Genomic DNA, 19,526 nt, shown 5'->3' on the forward strand with positions numbered 1-19,526 from the left:
GGTGCTGAGAAAAAACTCAAAGCACTTACCTTGCTAAGCACACCCGGCAAGGAGCGGGTTATAGACAGAGGAGGTCCTGTTGGGATGTCTCCGAGACTCGTCAGCGCTGGCCTGCCGGGGCTGGGCAGTCGTGTGTCCGGAGGCAAGATTGCTGCGTCCGGGGACCCGGGACTGCAAAGCTTTGATGGCGGGGTGCCGTGAAAACGGCGCGTGCCGGTCTGATGACCCAGGAAGTGAGGAAATTGCTCTTTTATTGACAATTTGGGTACCGCAGCCCAAAGTGGGTGTGGCGACAGAAAAAGGCAGAACTGAGGATTCTCCTCCTGGCCCTCCAACGGGGGACGGAGTGGTCATGCTACCAGCTGCGTAGCAAACTTCTGGCTTCCTGGGTGCACAGTCTCAGGAGCATTTAGGAGTTTTACAGGCCCTAGAAGAGGTCCTGGAGACGGGGGGCGTACACCGCCTGCTGTGCGTTCAACGCTGGGGCTGAGATCTGGGCCCAGGTTGAGGCTGATCTGTCTGTGATTTCTTCGCAGGGGGACGCCCACAGCTAGCCCATCTGCGCGTCAGACTGAGAGTCCGGTCAGGTGTTCAGTGTCAGATGCCTGAACGCTCTCTGATGCAGCGGCAATGTCGTCATCCAAACCTGGCTCCAGGGATGAGGCAAACTGGCCGTGAAGCAAACCGCCGTCGTCCCGAGCGCAGACGGAAGCAAACGAGCGTGCCGGGGGAGAGGGTGGTTCGTGGGGCTGTGCCTCCATCGCCAGCCGGGTCGTCCTCAATCCCGTGGGAAGGAGCGACGCTGGGGGCGACTGGAGTAGCGCTCGCTTTGAGAAACGAAAGGTGCGAACGCACCGTTGCCATAACTTGAACCATCCACAAACGCTGCCGCCGTGTGATCGCTACCCAGGCACACGAGGCAGCTTCTATGACCGTCGGATCTGGAGAGATATTGATCACATCCAGGAACTACACAGCGGAAGTACATCTTTAAAAAGACACGTCCTGAAAAGGACGTTCAACGCTCACTTGTGTATGTTGCTCTTTTACCAGAAATAATTTATTCTTTATAGAATATTCTTTTAGAGGAGAATAAACTCTTTCAGAGAAATCAAACTCTTTTAGGAGAGAAGCGCTGTCGAATCACCCAGGGTGCAGAGAGGAGAAAGCTACTGGAATGCGCCGTCAGATCCAACAGAAGCTCTCTTGCAGAGGTGGGTGAATCAGTCGTGACACACAGCTCGCTGATCACACAATCGCTCGGCTCCGAAGAAAAAATCTGTCTGACAGGCGCTCGCCCGCTCCTCTTTATACACGTATGTCCGGGGGCGGGACATGCAAATTCTGTCTGCCAATTTGACATTGGCCTTTTCTCAAGTTCAGAGGTACACGAGGCTCTCAGAAGAGACCCCCTTGTGTCACTACAATCGACACAACGTCGAGTGAGTGACAGAAGGGGAAAGGTTGTTACTCAAGGCAGATCAAGATATATTAGGATATATTGATTTGATATATTATCGTGTACCCATCAGAAAAATCAAAGGATTTTGGTGATGGCCCCATTTCTTTTATTAGTAATAGCAATATTGCTTTATTATTGTAAAATGAAATCTGAAGGGTTTGGAGTTTTATTAAGTCCTTAATTTCTTAAGGTTTATATGTGGTGAGTTATTTTATTTATTGAATCTATCTATAATTAATGGAATAACGTTACAATGACTGGTGTCCACTCACCTCTTCTGGTTGACAGATCACCATGGCTGGAATCCCTTTATCATGATCGGAACACTGTGATTCCAGAATTTTCTGACTCATGAGATTGTCATGATCTCACTTTAGTTCTTCGTGATTAAACCACTCATTCTTGCTTTGTTCAGTTTTTGCTGGTTTAAAGAATTTCTCAGTACATTCCTGATCCTGATTCTGAAAAAAACAGATCAGGATTCTGATTTTCTGCATTGTGCTGCAGATCTTGGCTGTTTATGTCCTGGTTTATTACAGAGGATCTTTGACTGAGTGTGTACTCTATGAAGGTCTGGCTCTGGGCCCTCTTGGGGTGCCTCACAAAAGTGTTGCTCTGATCCTAAGGTCCAGGAGAAGATGGTATGATCTCACAAGCCGAGAACACTAACTCCTAAAAATTGAGAGAAGATCAGAATTATAATTTTTTATATTTTATTTCAATATATTAGGCTTTTTGTTACGTATTGCAAGTTTAACACAAAATGTAGTGCTGCCTGCATTAGACAAGCTCAATCATTCAATCCTGTTACCAATGTTATTGTAAAAATATTATCTGTAACACAATTGCATTTTAATAAATTAACATTAACCAAGATAAATTGATTGCTGTAAAAAAAAATGTTCATCGTTAGATACCTAATGCATTTACTAATGTTAACAAATAGAACTGTATTATAAAGTGTTAATAAATCTTCAAATAAAAGTTCATCAATGACTTTAAACCAAGATTTGATTACAAACAAGATACCTTCTACTCTGTGATAGCTTATTTAAACTGATTTTGGCCTAATTTTTTTCGATTTAATTTTATAAATGATGTAGTATAAAACTTTAACGCTAATGCTTACATTATACACACAGTGAACATGCGGTTGGAACATTTAAAGTCACTCTAAACCATCATTAAACAAATGTTACCACACTAGCTTCCTCTTATCTTACCCATTACTGCCTCATGTGCAGTTTTTTCTGTTCTAATCTAAAACGGGTTGACAAGCACAAATCCCCTTTAGCTGAGGAATAACATTTCACTCAGCGGCTGCATGATTACTCTTCATTAGCCAGTAATGTGACAGTTTGACATGTGCAGTGGCTGTTTTAGTCACCTACTGATGTGAGTACACAGCCCAGTGGAGATGAGAAACTCTCTGGAAGTGGCCATTAACCACAGTTCATCTGTCACACTTCAGTCCAGACTCAACTTCTACTACACTTCATTTAGAAAGAGAAATCCCAGTGGACTCTGTGTCATTTATAGAAGCGGCCACGTTCATTAAGACCTCTGTGGTGGCCATGTATATTTCAGATTCTGTGTTAAGGCTTGTAAGGTCTGGAGAATGTTTTTGTTGTTCTCTTTTTCACAAATGGGTCTACTGTTAAAAAGGAACAGAATTAAATATTGTTTTTAAGGGAAGCATCACTACTATTGCTCATATTTAGGGTTAGTGATTTGAATACACCCCTAAAAGTAAGTTTTAAACTTCGACTCATAACTCATCCCACACCTTTTGTACTGCGGACATTGAATGAGACCTCAAATTGTGTTGCTTGTTGAAGAGTGGTGTGCAGTTACTTTACTAAATGATTGCATTGTTTGCTGGCAATAAAATGGGTCAGAAAATCTCAAAAGACATGCAATGACTGGGGGACCAGAAGCATATCTAGAGACTAATATCATTAGCTGCTTTTCCACTATCGGGCCAGTGCGAGCCAGGAGTATCAACTGGCCAGCCGGGGCCAATAGCCTCGGACTTTGAGCCGTGAGTTCAAAATCGATCTGCGTTCCCACCATCTGGCCAATAGCCCCACAGTGTTCCCCTAAAACCTGCCATTAACAGGCCATCCTGGTGCCATCACACAATTCATTTCACAAGCAAGAGGGAAGCTCAAGCTGAGGTATCATGTTATCTAGTTTATATCATTTGTAAACATTAGCTAGCTAGCAAGATAAGTTAGCGTTGACAATTCACCCACTGTAACTGCCATGGTGTCCCAAGTGGTCTTTTCACTAACAGCGTGACAATGTCCCAGCACACCATCTATGATCTCAAACCATGGAAATTTCTTTCTTTGGGCATGCTTTTCTTGGTGTTTTAGAAAACCGCTAATACGTGCCGTAGATCCAACAGCAAACGCTCTACAGAGGTGAGTGGAACAGAAGTGATCTCAGCTCGCTGATCGCACAACATCTCGGCTCCGAAGAAAAAATCTGAATGGACAGATGCACAATTCCCTCCTTTTATACCCGTATGTCCGGGGGAGGGACATGCATCTATCTATCTATCTATCTATCTATCTATCTATCTATCTATCTATCTATCTATCTGTCTGTCTGTCTGTCTGTCTGTCTGTCTGTCTGTCTGTCTGTCTGTCTGTCTGTCTGTCTTTCTGTCTGTCTGACATAATTATTTTTTTATTTTTTGTTAAACTTTCAGACTTTGCTAAGCCAACATAAATGGTCTTTCTGACAACCTATCTCTATCACCGTGATCTTTGGAGTCCATAGAAGCATAGTGTTATAACATTAGAAATCTCTGACTTTCTTTTTCACCCCATCCACATCCCGAACAGAGTTGGCCACACCGAAGAACCTCCAGCTCTTGTCTACTGAACTTGTAGTTTTTTCTTTTGCTCCATCTCAAATTTTAAGTTGTCAAATTGTTTCTAGCCAGAAAAATCTCCTATGACATGTGGTGCCGTTAAACTAACACATCTCACGCACTTTACAATTGAAAAATAATTATTGCGAGGTGTTTTTTACTTTTATAAAAAAGGTTAATAGATACATTCATTGATACAATTTACCAGTATTTAAGTATTGAATTTGTTATAGGCTATTAGACAAGGCAACTCTGTGAGCAGGTTGATCAGACAATGTGAAAGCCTGTCATGTTACTCTTAAGAAAAAAATGACAATGTTCTTAAGAAAATAGTTGAGAACTTCTTAATTTTTTTCTTAAGAACATTTAATTGAATCCAAACCCTGGTGGTCTCATAGAATCACATTACTATATCTACATTTTTGCAAAATGTCTAATTCATGGCTCGTTGTATTCATTGCGGCAGTTTCTTGGTGATATGAACACTAGAGGCTCTATAACAATAATGACTTGCACAGTAGCTTACCTGATAGTGCATTGAACTTGCAGGACCAGGGTACGAGTCCTGAAGAGCACGCAAGCTTCACAAAATGGCAAGGTTACTTCAGCAATTGTGTTTTTCATCTCACATTTGCTTTTTATGACATTTTTTGTTCTTTTTGAATTAATCTTTTAGGTGAACGAATCCGGGTGGCGAAGGACAATGTCAGTTGCCTCCCCTTCTGAGACCATCAGTTTGCGCATCTTATCATGTGGCTCGATGTGCATGACACCGCAAAAACTCATGTGGAGGCTCATGTTACTCTCCACGATCCACGCACAACTTACCACACACCCCATTGAGATCGAGAACCCCTATTCACAACCACGAGGAGGTTCCCCATGTGACTCTACCCTCCCTAGTAAATTGGCCAATTTGGTTGCTTAGGAGATTTGGCTGGAGTCACTCAGCACACCCTGGATTTGCACTCCTGACTTCAGGGGTATCACCCAGCGTCAATAGTCGCTGAGCTACCCAGGCCCAAAAGCTTATGATTCTTAAACACTCTGCAGTGCTGAAGTTTTTTTGTAAAATTTTAATAAAGTATAATTAGATTAGTTTAATTCAATTACTTAAAAGATGGTTATTTGGCACCAAGGCTTAACTTGAAGATCTAGTCTGTGAACAAATCAATGAACAAATCTGAACTAATCTTTTTGTTGAATGGAATTAAAAGAATCAAATCACTAAAATGAAGGGGGGGGCTTGGTAGATCAGTGAGTATTGATGCTGACTACCACCTCCAGGGTGTGCTGAGTTACTCCAGCCAGGTCTCCTAAGCAACCAAAACGGCTCGATTGCTAGGGAGGGTAGAGTCACATGGGGTAACCTCCTTGTGGTCGCGATTAGTGGTTTACATTGTCAATGGGGCGTGTGGTAAGTTATAGCATGAGCCTCCACATGCTGCGAGTCTCCACGGTGTCATGCACAGCGAGCCACGTGATAAGATGCGCAGATTGACGGACTCAGAAGTGGAGGCTACTGAGTCTTGTCCTCCTCCACCCGGATTGAGGTGAGTAACCACGCCACCATGAGGACATACTAAGTATGGGAATTGGGCATTCCAAATTGGGGGAAAAGGGGATAAAAAAACTCAGTTGCCAGTCACATACTTTTCATGAAATCAGGTTGACAGGAAGACCCTCATCCAATTAGAAATTGAACAAGACTTTTTAAATGATGTTATTTCCCACAGTTCCAGTGACTGTAAACTGGAATTCTATCAGACTAGAGGTGGCTCATTTCAATCGAGTCATCACAATGAAATATTCCAGTATGCTTTTCACATGTCACAGCTGTTCTCGACTCTCTTCTTGATTTCCACTGGCATGTCATCTCTTTCATTAGACAAGAATGTCTCAGTAAAATGTCCCTTCATTCTAGAAGGTTTAAACAGTCTGGTCCAATGGGTATTCATTACACATGGGTTGGTAACTGAAGAGAAATTGTTTTGCTGTACATAATGGTTGGATATGTAATTCAAGCCTTTTGCAATTAATTAGGAAGTGGTGTGTCCATGTGTCCACTTGTACTTTGGCGCTCTCTGGACAATGACTAATCTGTCTTGGACTGTAGAAAATGTCAGGCATTTGATGTTTCTCAATACTGGTGCATTGGAATAATTCCATTGTTACATTTTACAGAAATCCAATTAAACAGAGGATTCTGTAGGTCTTAGTATGAAACTGACCTAATGTAGAAATGTAAACTAAAGATCATTTTGTATGATTTTATTTTGATGATAAGAGTTGGGAAAAAGAAACAAAGAATGACAAACTGACACATGCACCTTCAATTAACTCTTTATTTCAAGGAATATTCCAGGTTGAATACATGTTTTATCAGCATCTGTCAGATTGATCTCATGGTAAAATATGCCATAGGATCAGAGACAATTATGTTGGAAATGCATAACCAGAAATTCATCCACATATGAGTCCCATCGCTAAAATGACACATTAGACAACATTAAAGCTCAAATAATTTGTATGCAGGAATTAACATAAGCACTTAAAAAAATATATATAAACTTCACATTTCTGTTCACACACTCTTAAATGCCTTGAATCTATTCACTTAAATTTTTGTTTTTCGCAGCGTTACATGAGAGAGAGGATGGTTTATGTGAGCGTGTTTGTTTACTCCATTGTAAGGGGGTTCGAGCCACTTATCCCAGTTTTTAGCATCTTTGTGTACGAACTTGCGAATCATGTTTTTTAAGATCTTATTAAATACAGTAGTTCGACCAACCCCTTGGTTTGCGGGTGATAAACACTGGTGCGAATCGACTTAATGCCTAATAATTCATATAGTTTGCGAAGTGTACGTGACATGAATGTTGTGCCTTGATCAGTGAGGATTTCTTTTGGAATCCCCAAATCATGAGATAATTTTGAAGAGTGCCTCCGCAACACTACGTGCTGAGATGTTGTGCAAAGGCACTGCTTCCGGATATCGCGTTGCATAATCCACCAGAACTAATACAAAGCGATGCCAGCGTGCAGTCTTCTCTAATGGCCCGACGAGATCAATGCCAATTCTCTCGAAGGGGATCTTGATGAACAACAGCGGGCACAATGGCACTTTTTGGGTGGCCGGTGGATTCACCAACTGGCATTCACGGCATGCTGCACACGCCTTCGAACATCCCTGTGAATGCCTGGCCAGAAGAAACGGGCCATTATACGGTTCAAAGACTTTTTGTGACCTAAGTGGCCAGCCAATGGATTATAGAGAGCCGCCTGGAAGAGTTGTAGTCTCTTTGGTGTATGTCATGCGTCACTCGCTCTTCTCATTGACGCTCTGGCGTCCCTTTTTGGTCTCCCTCCACATCACTATAACGAGAGACAGGTGGTAGGGAATTGTGAATCAGGTGATGAGGCTTACTGCTCTCACTGTCCTGCAGACCGACACATGACCAATACAATGTTACAAATGAAGCATTTCGCAATTGCGCTACTTGTTTGAAAATAGAGCTTGTTGCTGGAATAGCTTCACTGTTTTTTTTTCTGCAATTTGGAACGCCCAATTCCCAATGCACATTAAGTCCTCGTGGTGGCATAGTGACTTGCCTCAATCCGGGTGGCGGAGGTCAAATCTCAGTTGCCTCTGCATCTGAGACAGTCAATCCGCAAATCTTGTTACATGGCTTGTTGAGCAAGTTTGTTTACATAATGCCACTGTTTACATAATGCCACTTTTTACACACACAAATTTCTCAATACACACATAAAAACACACTCTGACATCCATACCAACACACCCAAACAATTTTAGCTGCATCATTTATTCATTCAATTGGCCTGAAGTGCTCTATAACACAGGAAACAGAAAATAGGAAAAAAGCATGTATTTGCTCCATAGGCTAAACATGAGAAAAATGGCGCATTCTGGTGGAAAATATAAAAAAAAACAAATTTGGAAGCCAGGGCTCCGGAATGAAAGCATAATATCATAGAATTCATGATTGTATGCTTTAATGGCACTGGGATCAAATATTGCCATTTTAATGGGTTTCAATGGGGAAATATTTGTCATTGAGTGTAAATAGGTCCTGAGTGTAACTATTGTGTTATAGATGTATTATAGGAACTGAGGTTTAAATATCAAAATTCCCCCAAAAAACACACCTGTGGCATTAACACAGCCAAAATGATCCAGAAAACAAAAATGAAAAAGACAAAAATGTTCCGAAAGTCACACAAGGGTTAAGTTAGTAGTGTACCTTATTTTTTTGAATAATTCCCCAATACTGTTCAATTGTTAGTGGATAAGAATTGCTGGTTTGTACAAACTGAGGGACTAGTTGAAATTATTTCTTTGGTAATCGACTATATTCTACAGATGCTGTTGATAGAGCTTAACTTGTATTAAACTCAAAACACTCCATTAAACACACTACATATTTTAACTCAAGAGCACTAAATACAACTTTGTTCAATTTCTAAAGTTAATTGCAAGTGCTGACTTTAGCAGTGGGCAAAGAACAAGGAAATCAGACCCCCCTATTAAGCCACTATGACAAGGCTGTGAAAAAATGTGCCACGATTTTCAGTCGGCAGCTGCTGCAAACACATTTGTTAATCTAGTTCGAGCTTTGGTGGGTCCATTTCCAACTAGTGACATGTGATATCCATACAATGTCTGAATACTAAGAGGCTCAAAGCCACAGGATCCACCTGGGTTTAGAACAAAGAATGGAGCAAGGCTCACTGAACGAGCAATACTCAAGCTTTTCTTGATATGCCACCAGGTATGTTGGGTAGAATGACAGTAATTACCGTAGTGAGGGCAAGAAATGGCAAGATGTGAAAATACAGAATGGGACATTTCCCAAATGAGACATAATGAGGAAGAACTCGTTTTTAAGGTAACACAAAGTGCAGTTGTTTACGGTTGTCAGGAAAAGGCACACATTGCTGCATTAATATAACATTTAATTGAATTGCATTCATGGATGTACCTATACTGTATGTGTTGGCTATTTTACAATGGCTTCAAACATGGCACGTCCAATCACAATTTAAGTTATATATACTGTATTAAATCTTTTGTCAACTCAAGTGTTACATAATGTGAAGAGGTTCTTCCATGTCAGACTTATCAATTATTTGTTATGAACAGTGTTGGGTTTATTCTTATTACAGAGTAATTATTTGCTGTAATCTAATTACTTTCAAGTAAAAGTAGAGTAAGCGTAGTGCATTCTATTTTAAATTCTTGTAATCAGATTAAAGTTACTGACGCAAGGAAAGTCTTTCTAGCAAGTCAGTCCACTGTCAGACATCTCTGGAACACTCCAGGGAAGGTATTTCCTGTAATGAAAGTGCAGCTCCTATGTACTTGAATGGGGGGACACCAAAATCTCCAAATCTCCAAAATATTATGACCACCTGCCTAATATGCTGTTGGTCCTCCGCATGCCACCAAAACAGCACAGACCCTCTGAGGCATTAACTATACAAGACCCCTAAAGCTGTCTTATGGTATCTGGCACCAATAAATTAGCAGCAGATCCTTCAAGTCCTGTAAGTTGCAGGTGGAGCTTCTGTGGATCTGTGGTGTGTACATCGTGTTTCTCAAACCATTCCCGAACAATGTGTGCAGTGTGGCAGGGTGCATTATCCTGCTGAAAGAGGCCACTGCTATTAGGGAATGCCATTGCCATGAAGGGGTGTACCTGATCTACAACTATGTTTAGGTAGGTGGCATGTGTTAAATTGATGTTCATGTGAATGTCTGGACCCAGGGTTTCCCAGCAGAACATTGCCCAGAGTATCACACTCCCTCCACTGGCTTGTCGCTTCTCTCTCTCCCGCACAATCCCCTGCAGTCGACCTTTATCCCTCACGGAGGCATAATTAGTCTAATACGGGACCGGGTGTGTAGGAACATGACCCGGCCCCGCCCTCCGCCCTTCCACATTCCTCCATTGTTCTCTCAGGCTGGGGAGCCCCCGGCCTGACGTACACCCCTCTTTCCCTGGGGAAGGGCGCGCCTTCTGCGCTGTCTACCGGCAGGTCATCCCCATCTACCTGGACGAGGGAGGGGACAAGGGGAGTGAAACAGAAATAATTAAATGGGGGGGGGGTACTTGGGGCCCCCTACCAGCGGTCGAAGTAGGGGGGCCCTCAACCAACCTAAAACAAATAATACGAAATAATCAAATAAAAGGCCCCTTATCATCATGAACGCTTCAAAAGCATAGTACATTTTATTAACATTCTTAAGAAATACGTTGAAACGTTGAAGTACTGGTTAAAATGTCCAGTTCATGTTATCTGTCCCTACACATACACCCCCTATTTTCACAATGAAATGGACTAGTCCGTAACGGTGCGCGCCGCGAAAGATAAACACACAGTGACAGGAGGACAGGGATGTACACAAACAGAGACGAAACAAGATGAGTCTAAACGCGAAAATGAAAAGAAGTTACCCAAGCGGCTCAATTAAAAGAAAAAAGCGAAAAGACGCTGATAAGTATTTGGCAACGCTGCCAAAGATGACACACTTTTTTACGGCTAACGTTACTGATACAGACAGGAATAAAAACGTCCAACGAGTTGAACATGCCGCTACAGCAGCAGCTAGCTGTGAAGTGGTGCTAGGTGAGGATAACGTCAACCAAGAAATTGAAGAGGACATCGCGTTGTTGCCGCCCGCCGTCACCGACAGTGTTATCGAGGTTGACACTGAGGAAGAGTTGTCCTGTGATGGCCATTTTGACAGCGATGAGGAGGCTTTGGTGAGTCAACCTGTGAAATTTACGGTAAAACATTTTTTTTTTACTAACGTAATTGTAGTAGCCCTATGATTCTACAGCATGTGATCCATCATATGTTGTGATAACGTTAACCTGAAGAATTTGTAAAACATTGTGCACAATGAAGGTTTGAACTTTCAGACACACACACAGACATCAAGATTCAGCATAATGAATCATTATCAACAACTGTGATGATATAAGTGCAGTGCATGATGGGAGCCATCAATCAAAACTCATCAATATCTCCCAGCATACATTGCAGCATGAATAAATTATGCTGAATTGCCTAAAGGTGATGATACACAGGGCAACTTTTTGAGCAATGTTGCTTGGGCACTTTCCCATTGAAAATGGGCAATACATTTCTATCTGGATATTTTAGATCGGTCGTAGGCCCTGTGTCTCATCTGGTTGCCTGTTGACGGCAACATTGCCCAGCAACATTGCTCAAAAAGTTGCCCTGTGTATCATCACCTTTAGTATTTTCTTTTATTATTATTATCTGCTTTTATTTTTGCTGTTGTTATTGTTGCAACTTTTTAGTAGCTTGTTTTGTGATGTTCAGAGTTTTATTTTATTATTTTGTTGATTGTCACCGTTGTTGAGATTCATATGCTGATCCTTGATGTCTGTGTTGGTCTACATCATACTGTAGTTCAAAACCGTTATTGTACACCATGTGTTTTTAAAGTTCTTCAGATTACCTGTTTGACACTGCTAGCTCGCATGCGGTAGGTTCACAGAGCTTTAATACTCAAAAACGTTAAATATTAATTCGTATTAAGCATTCCTCTCTGTAGATCAGTGAATCAGGCCACTACATAATGATTATGTCATCATCAATAAATAGCCAACAACACCTGATCACATTTTCTCTCGGATTTTCATGCCATAACGAATGTGTTTTATAATCAGCCAGAGAAAATGTTTTTGTAAATCTCACTGTTATTTTTTACTTTTTTTACAGTGTAGTAATAGCCCAAGCCCTAGCTGTGCTAATCCTGCTGCCACCGACCAAAGCACTGTAGTCTTGCACGATCCAGCAGCCAAAGAGTGCATGTGACCAGTAGCAGTTCTAGCTTGTTTGGCGTCCTGGGCGAAACCTGCTTCAACACACTCCCAACACGGTGGGAGGGTATGTGATTCTAAATGAGAACGCCCCCAAAGTTGTTGACCGGGACGCAGCCTCATGCTCATAATTCTAAAATTAACTAATTTACATATAAAATATGTCTTCTCAACTCATTATAACAACAACCTTTAACATTAATTAGCCTGCTATGGCAGCGTTCACACAGAACATGTAATTGCATTCAAAATCAGCTTGATGGAGCGCAACGCAATCACTGGAACTTTTCTTCTACCGGTCGGTATTTTCACAATGTTTCTAAAACGCTTTAATTTGTTTAAATAATTTTTTTATATTAAATGTTATTTCTAGAACATTTAATAAAGTTGTACTGTTACATTACCTGACTGCAACCAAAATTCAACTTTGTGAAATTTAATTTTTTTGTGTGTTTACTGGTTTGGCGCTCCATCTTAAAAACACAATGTGTATGGCACAAGATGCTGGGGGGAAAAAACGGCGAAACAACAACCTAACAGCCATATAGTGCATGTGATCTATGTGCATAGACTAAATTTCACAACTTTAACAACTTCTGTAACAACCGTTAACATTAATTAGCCTAATATGGGGGCATTCACACAGGACACGTTCTTGCATTCAAAAACAGCTTGACAGCGCGACGCAATGGAACAGAACACCTGTGTTTTGAAAACAGAATGCTTGTTTATCAGAACGAACTTTTTAATGTTTCTAAAACATTTTATTTTGTTTAAATTATATATATATATAATGTGGTTTCTATAACGTTTTTATAACGTTGTACTGTGATATTACCAGACTGCAACCAAAATGCAACGTTGTGAAATGTTTGTGTTTACTGGGTTGGGGCTCCATCTTAAAAACGCGACGCGTAGCTATGGCGCGACGCTGGGGGGAAAATAGCGAAACGCGACGCATCAGCCAAAGAGTGCGTGTGACGAATGTCCATAGAAAAACAAATGTAAAAAATAATTATTAAATCAACTAATTTGCAAATAAAGCTTCTTTTTTTTTTTTTTTTTTTTTTGCAACTCATTGTAACAACCTTTAATAATAAATAGCCTGTTAAGTGTTACGTGACGTAACAGCCAAATAGTTCAACTGACGAGTGTGCATAATGCAACCTAAATCTAAAAATAGTGCAGATAGGACGCAAAAACGTGTCTTGCGTGAACGCCCCCAATACAAAGTGAAGAGAGTAACTTTGACTGTTTGTGTGTGTGGGCGCGCGCACGAGAGAGCGAGAGAGAGAGAGAGAGAGAGAGAGAGAGAGAGAGAGAGAGATGGGCAGGAAAAGTCAGCTCGAGCTTTTCCTTACTTCCCATCGTTAACTCTTCTTGAGGAGGCGCACGGAGCTCGAGACTCACCTAAATTACCGTTAATCGAGACATTATTTCTCTCCAAAAGAACCAAAGCGTATTTTGTATCAGGAGTCTCTGATGTTCATTTCGATGGCACATATAGTGACCTGACTTGGACTTATGAGGAGACTGTAGCTGTAATTTAGCCATGGCGTTTCCTCAAGGATACTTGTATCAGTCTTCACTCTCTCTCTACTCGTGTCCGCCGCACGGCTCCGGTGCGGTAACGGGACCGCGGACAAATGATCTCGGACGGTCGTCCAGCGGCTCTGCTTTCGCCCCGTACGCGTCCACAGCTTTCACAAACACTTCAGCCTTCAACTGTCTCCAGTACAGCTCTGAATCCACTGCACCCTTCACTTCAAATGTGGTGAGATTCATTTATAATCCTCTGTTCGGATGTCTCTGTTTGAGCAGTCAATGTCTCCGTGATGTTCATTCTGATCATTGGATCATCACAACATCAGACCACCAGCATGCTTTGAGCTCAACACAGTTTCCAACAACCTGCTTTTTTATGCGATTCGTTTCATTCGAAATCACTGACTCGGTAAATACGGAAGTTAGGCTACTGGCTCCCTATCCCAATGCTTCAGGATTATTTTCTTCTTCTAATATAGCACTGCACGTGTATCTTTTATTTGACAACGCGAAACGGAATATTTCAATTATCATTAGCCTATATTATAAAATAGGTCAATACGTTTTTTTTTTGTACATTGAAACATTTTGTACATTGATTATTTTAATGATGTAAGCGATAACAACTAACCAAGTTACTCTATAAAATAATTAAAATAACCCTCGAAAATGTAGCGAACGAATATTTGATTTGCTTCGGAATCTTACTTTTTTACGTTTTTATTTTTAGCTATTTTGGGCCACATTTATACATGTTTATGAGTTCTCGTTGTATTGTGCATTCGGTCAATGCAAATCAGATATTATTGGTGTGTTTAAACTTACACTGTGAAAAAATTCCTGCTGTTTTTACAAAAAATATAATTAGGCTATGTAAAAAATAACTTTACATAAACTTTACAGAACAACCTGTAAATGTTGTTATTTACATGTCCACGCTGGCACTGTAAAATAAAAAATGTCATAACAAACATGATATTAACCTTCTGAAACTGTAAAAATCTGCTTTCATTTTATAATGTAGTGTTAATCACTGTATAAGGCACATGATGATGAAGTTTATCAATAGTGGCTCTTCCAAAAGAAATGACTAATAAACAAGTGCTCAGTGTCACTCACAAACAGTAAACAACATCAGGGCAACACATGAAATTAAAATAACACAATAAACATGAACTAAACTACATCAGATATAACACAGAACACCCCAAAGTACATAACTGATATTAAAAATAAGAAGAAACATAACTATTCCCATAAAATATAATGAAATGAACTGGGTCACGCAGGGAATGGAATTGTGGGAACGCCCGATTACTGTTAATTTACTGTAAAATTACGGTTAATAATTTACTGTAAAAATTACATGTACTCTCTTGTTAAACAATGCACATTTTTACCATACAGGAAAATCATACTTTTTACATCTAAAATCTTTTAATTTTTCATCATTTTATTATAAAAACTACTATATTGTCTATTAAAATATATTAAAACTTTTACTGTATATTTTACAGTTAATACTTGTTAATCAATTAACTTTTCTGTAGCATTTTTAGTCTTTTACCATTAAAATTACAGACATTTTTACAGTCTAGGGTTATATATTGTATATCATTATTTCATATATTTGACCATGTATGTACAAATTCCACTATTCTTCTATATTAAGCGGACATTTTTAACAAACATTTCATATATATATATATATACACACACACACACACACACACACACACACACACACACACACAGGTGTGTGACGTTTTTATATATCAGTGAGAACCTTAAGTGAATAGCCTATCTATATATATTATCTCATATATGTGTTTTGCATATTTTGCCATTTATGAGATTTCTTCATATAGCTACATTGTTATGCAGAAGTAATAGATCATCGGAAAGCCTCGTTTCTAATGTGTTTCCCCCATTCAATTGTAATCTCTGTTCATTGCCCAGGGCTCCCCATACGACCATTCTCCAGGCATGACTTGCTCTATAGGCTATCACCCGTACGCCGGTCCCCTGGGCACGTACCCGTTTGGGGACCCCGGTTATCGGAAGAACGCCACTCGAGATGCCACCGCGACCCTGAAGGCCTGGCTCAGTGAACACCGGAAAAACCCTTATCCCACCAAAGGAGAGAAAATCATGCTCGCCATCATCACTAAAATGACTCTGACTCAGGTGTCCACCTGGTTCGCCAACGCCCGCAGGAGACTGAAAAAAGAGAATAAAATGACCTGGACGCCACGGAACAGGAGTGAAGATGAGGATGAGGAGGATAGCATTGATTTAGAGAAAAATGATGACGACGATGAGCCGCTAAAGCGAGTCGAATCAACAGAGATGAGCAAAGATTCAGGTGTTCATTTGTGTTGTTTTTTTTTTTTTGATAGTTTTTTTTTTCATGCTAAATTGGGCCTATAGTTTTATTAATATACGGATATTTAAATGTGATAATATTGTTTATTATGAAATGTAGGGAGTTTAGGTAGTTGCGACCCTGACACGTTGTAATTTTCTGGTGTAATTGTTCAAATTAATAGAACATATTAATGTAATGAATTAATGTTGAGTTTACAGTTGTAATTTCAATTCAGGTTCATTGATCAGTCGCAAGAATCCCCTTAAGTTCAGAAAAGTGTTTTTAAAATAACAATAAATTGTTAATGCATTGGCAGTTCCTGATTGGCATCTAACACAGTTCATAATTATTTAATTGCAGTTGGCGATGACTGCTCAGGAAAGCAGGACGACGCGACGGATCGTGTTATAATCGACTGTGAAGAACAAGAGAACCGGACAGATTCTCCGGTGCCCACGACCTCCTCTCCCCGAAAACAGATCAGCGACAGCCCGAAGCCCCTCAGTGAAAACTGCATAGCCGCATCTGTCATTCATTCAGCAAACCCGACCCCCAAACCCAAACTGTGGTCCCTTGCTGAAATCGCTACGTCGGACAAGGGGTGTGACGAACCGTCCCAAACATTTGGGGCGTTATCTCCCCCCCGGTCACCTGCGCAATGCCCCTTTCCCCCCAGACACTTCTACTACGCGTCTCCTTTCTATCCGGCTTTCACGAACTATGGCACGTACGGACACCTGAACGCAACGCAATCGAACGGAATAAATACTGCCGTGTTACAACGAGCGCGAGACGGCAAAGTGACTCTGGATGTGTGTGAAGAACTCAGCTTTGACAAAAAGAGGGCGAATATTTAGGGACTTTTCAGTGTGCGATCTGTATGAACTCAACACGAAATAATAGAAGACTTTTTATATTGGTATGGATATGTTTTATGCGAGAAATGCCTTTTCTTTACATATATATCATTTAATGTTCAATATTTGTGCAAGAGGCCAAAGTAGCCTACTACTTAAAAGCGTTTGTGAATTGAAAGGGTCTTTTTAACGGCTCTTCTCAACAGTCTTACACATTTAAATGATCATCTGTGCCATTCTGCAAACTCCACTTGATCTGTCATCTGATATGAAACAAAAATAATCGCATCAAGAAAATATAATACATTTTCTACACTGATAAATGGTCATTGGTTCTCAACCTTTTGGGCTCTAACGCCCCCCATTGTCCAAGTATTCGAATTTGAACAATAATCAATTATTTTTTTTAATTCATTTTAATTAATACAAATTGGTTTAGCATTTACACATATATATATATATATGTATGTGTATATAATTTTTCTTTTTTTTTTTTTAATTATAATAATTATAATTTTTTTGCATCTTGAGACCCTAATGGTACCTAAAATGCACTTTGTGGAAACATCGAAATTTAAGAAATATTTTGGGTTCAATACAAGTTAAGTTCAATCGACAGCATTTGTGGTATCATGTTGATTACCACAAAAATTATTTCGACTCATCCGTCAATAAAATTAATAAATAGATAAAAATGGAGGTTACAGTGAGGCACTTACAGTGAAAGTGAATGGGGTACATTTTTGGCGGGTTTAAACAGAAATGTGAAGCTTACAATTTTATAAAAGCACTTACATTAATTCAAGTTGTTTAAATAAAAAATGTTACAGTTGTTTTAGGGTTTTTTCACTTCACATCGTCATGGAAACAAAGTTGTAAAATTGTCTATAACTTTACACAAAGAAGATTAGTAAGGGATTTTATCAAACTTAAATCATGTTAACATGCATCTTCTATTTGTCTACATTTCAAACAGTGAGTATTCATTGGCCCCCATTGACTTCCATTGTAAGTGTCTCACTGAAACCAAGATTTTTGCTTTATTTAAACAAAAGGAGGGGCAAATGAGAATGTATTTTTGTGGTAATAAATATTATGCCACAAATGCTGTCCATTGAGCTTAACTTGTATTGAATCCGGAACATTGCTTTAACTGGATTTATTCAAGTCAAAAATCTTGTTGAAGGATACAAAGTTTTCAGTTCTCCTTAAACTTTGAGCTATACATATATCCCGCCAAACAATTACATTATGACATTTTACAGTAGGTACATGAGAGCTATTTTGACCTGACAGGGAATATTAAACAGTGTAATGTCAAAAGCATCTGGTCCAGTCTCATGAAATTCTCTCTCAGGCTTTCTTTTGGTTCAGAAACCGTTCTGAACGCATCAGTCAAGTAGCAGTAGCAGTTTTTGTTGCTGATTTATTCTTTACATTTATTTCCTACTCACAAGGATTATTCTATCATCTTTTCTAAACAGAATGCTGTTCCTTCTTGATTTGCTCACAACTGTGCTACACCTCCTCAAAGAACACACTCAATAACTGTAATAGTCTCCTCGCGGGCATGATGCAGTGGATAAATTGTACATTTAAATAGCACAAGTCAACTTTTATTGCAGGGGGATTATGGGACAGCCCTCTTAAGTGCAGGAGATATTAAATTTATGCTCCATAAAGCATCTTCTCATGAAATGTGTGTTGCTTTTTTCCTGCGATGCGAGAACAGCGAGGGGCTAAAAATGTTCAAAGACCATTTTAAAAGGGATTAAACGTGTAAATTTGAAAATTTAGTAAACTCTTTGCAAGAAAGACAGGATTACCAGCGATTCCCTATTTCTGCTCGAATGGCAGAGTCCAACATCAACAAATATCAGAGAGGCGACTCAGGCCCCGAGGCTTACAGGGGTAGTAATACATCGTTTTTGAACACAAAACCATGAAAATAGGCTACAAGGACTTGAAAAGCTCTCTAATCCCTCCGGTAAATTCAAAGTTTGAGTATATATTTATATGTGGAGCAATGCTATTTCACGATTCAGTGAATTCAAAGCTTTGAAAAGCTAAGAAGCACCATCGAAACTATACAAACTATCCAATCATTTTGAGTCCACTTGTATCAATGTCCCATTCAAAAGGGTTATTTTATGTTGTCCTCCTTTACAAGGGGGGTGTAGGACAGCTATGGATGAGTTTTCTTTTTCTGAACACAAAATGTCACTAGTAATTGCTGTAAAATTGGGTTGTGATTGCATAGCAGATCAATTTATATTCATTTACATATGGAACAATTAAGCTCTGCTACTTCAAGCTGTTATATAAAAACCTTTTTCATTAAGAATATTACATACAATTTGAGCAAGTATGGATTTTTTATTTTTTTTTGTAAAATACTGTACAAAACTCACTTTCAGTTATTCAAATTGTTAGTTTTACCCCAATGTACTATTAGTTTTCCTATAACCGGAATAGTCTGATTATTTTGGTTCAAGAAGCAGTTGAGGATAAAATGACCTCTAAAGAATTCAAATGA

At 39.8% G+C, this 19,526-nt stretch overlaps 1 protein-coding gene across 2 annotated transcripts; it reads left to right on the top strand.

The window, feature by feature from the left end:
* The first annotated feature begins 13,600 nt into the window (after positions 1-13,600).
* Positions 13,601-17,430, top strand: LOC127638238 (iroquois-class homeodomain protein irx-5-like). 2 transcript variants are annotated; one of them, XM_052119677.1, is made up of 3 exons: positions 13,601-13,994; positions 15,725-16,130; positions 16,494-17,430. In XM_052119677.1, exons 1-3 carry the CDS (start codon positions 13,773-13,775, stop codon positions 16,988-16,990), a joined length of 1,125 nt encoding a protein of 374 aa, XP_051975637.1. In that variant the 5' UTR covers positions 13,601-13,772; the 3' UTR covers positions 16,991-17,430. The 2 variants fall into 2 exon arrangements, with proteins under 2 accessions (XP_051975637.1, XP_051975638.1); XM_052119678.1 differs by having other exon boundaries at positions 13,601-13,991.
* The last annotated feature ends 2,096 nt before the right edge of the window (positions 17,431-19,526 follow it).

Source organism: Xyrauchen texanus, chromosome 46, assembly GCF_025860055.1.
Source record: "Xyrauchen texanus isolate HMW12.3.18 chromosome 46, RBS_HiC_50CHRs, whole genome shotgun sequence".
NCBI classification, from domain to species: Eukaryota; Metazoa; Chordata; class Actinopteri; order Cypriniformes; family Catostomidae; genus Xyrauchen; species Xyrauchen texanus.

What these genes read in the sequence shown, in the direction of transcription:
- LOC127638238 (XM_052119677.1), top strand. Translation starts at nt 13,773, where the DNA reads ATGGCGTTTCCTCAAGGATACTTGTATCAGTCTTCACTCTCTCTCTAC. An exon ending in CACCCTTCACTTCAAATGTG is followed by an intron (nt 13,995 to 15,724) that starts GTGAGATTCATT and finishes TTCATTGCCCAG; the next exon opens with GGCTCCCCATACGACCATTC. An exon ending in AGAGATGAGCAAAGATTCAG is followed by an intron (nt 16,131 to 16,493) that starts GTGTTCATTTGT and finishes ATTTAATTGCAG; the next exon opens with TTGGCGATGACTGCTCAGGA.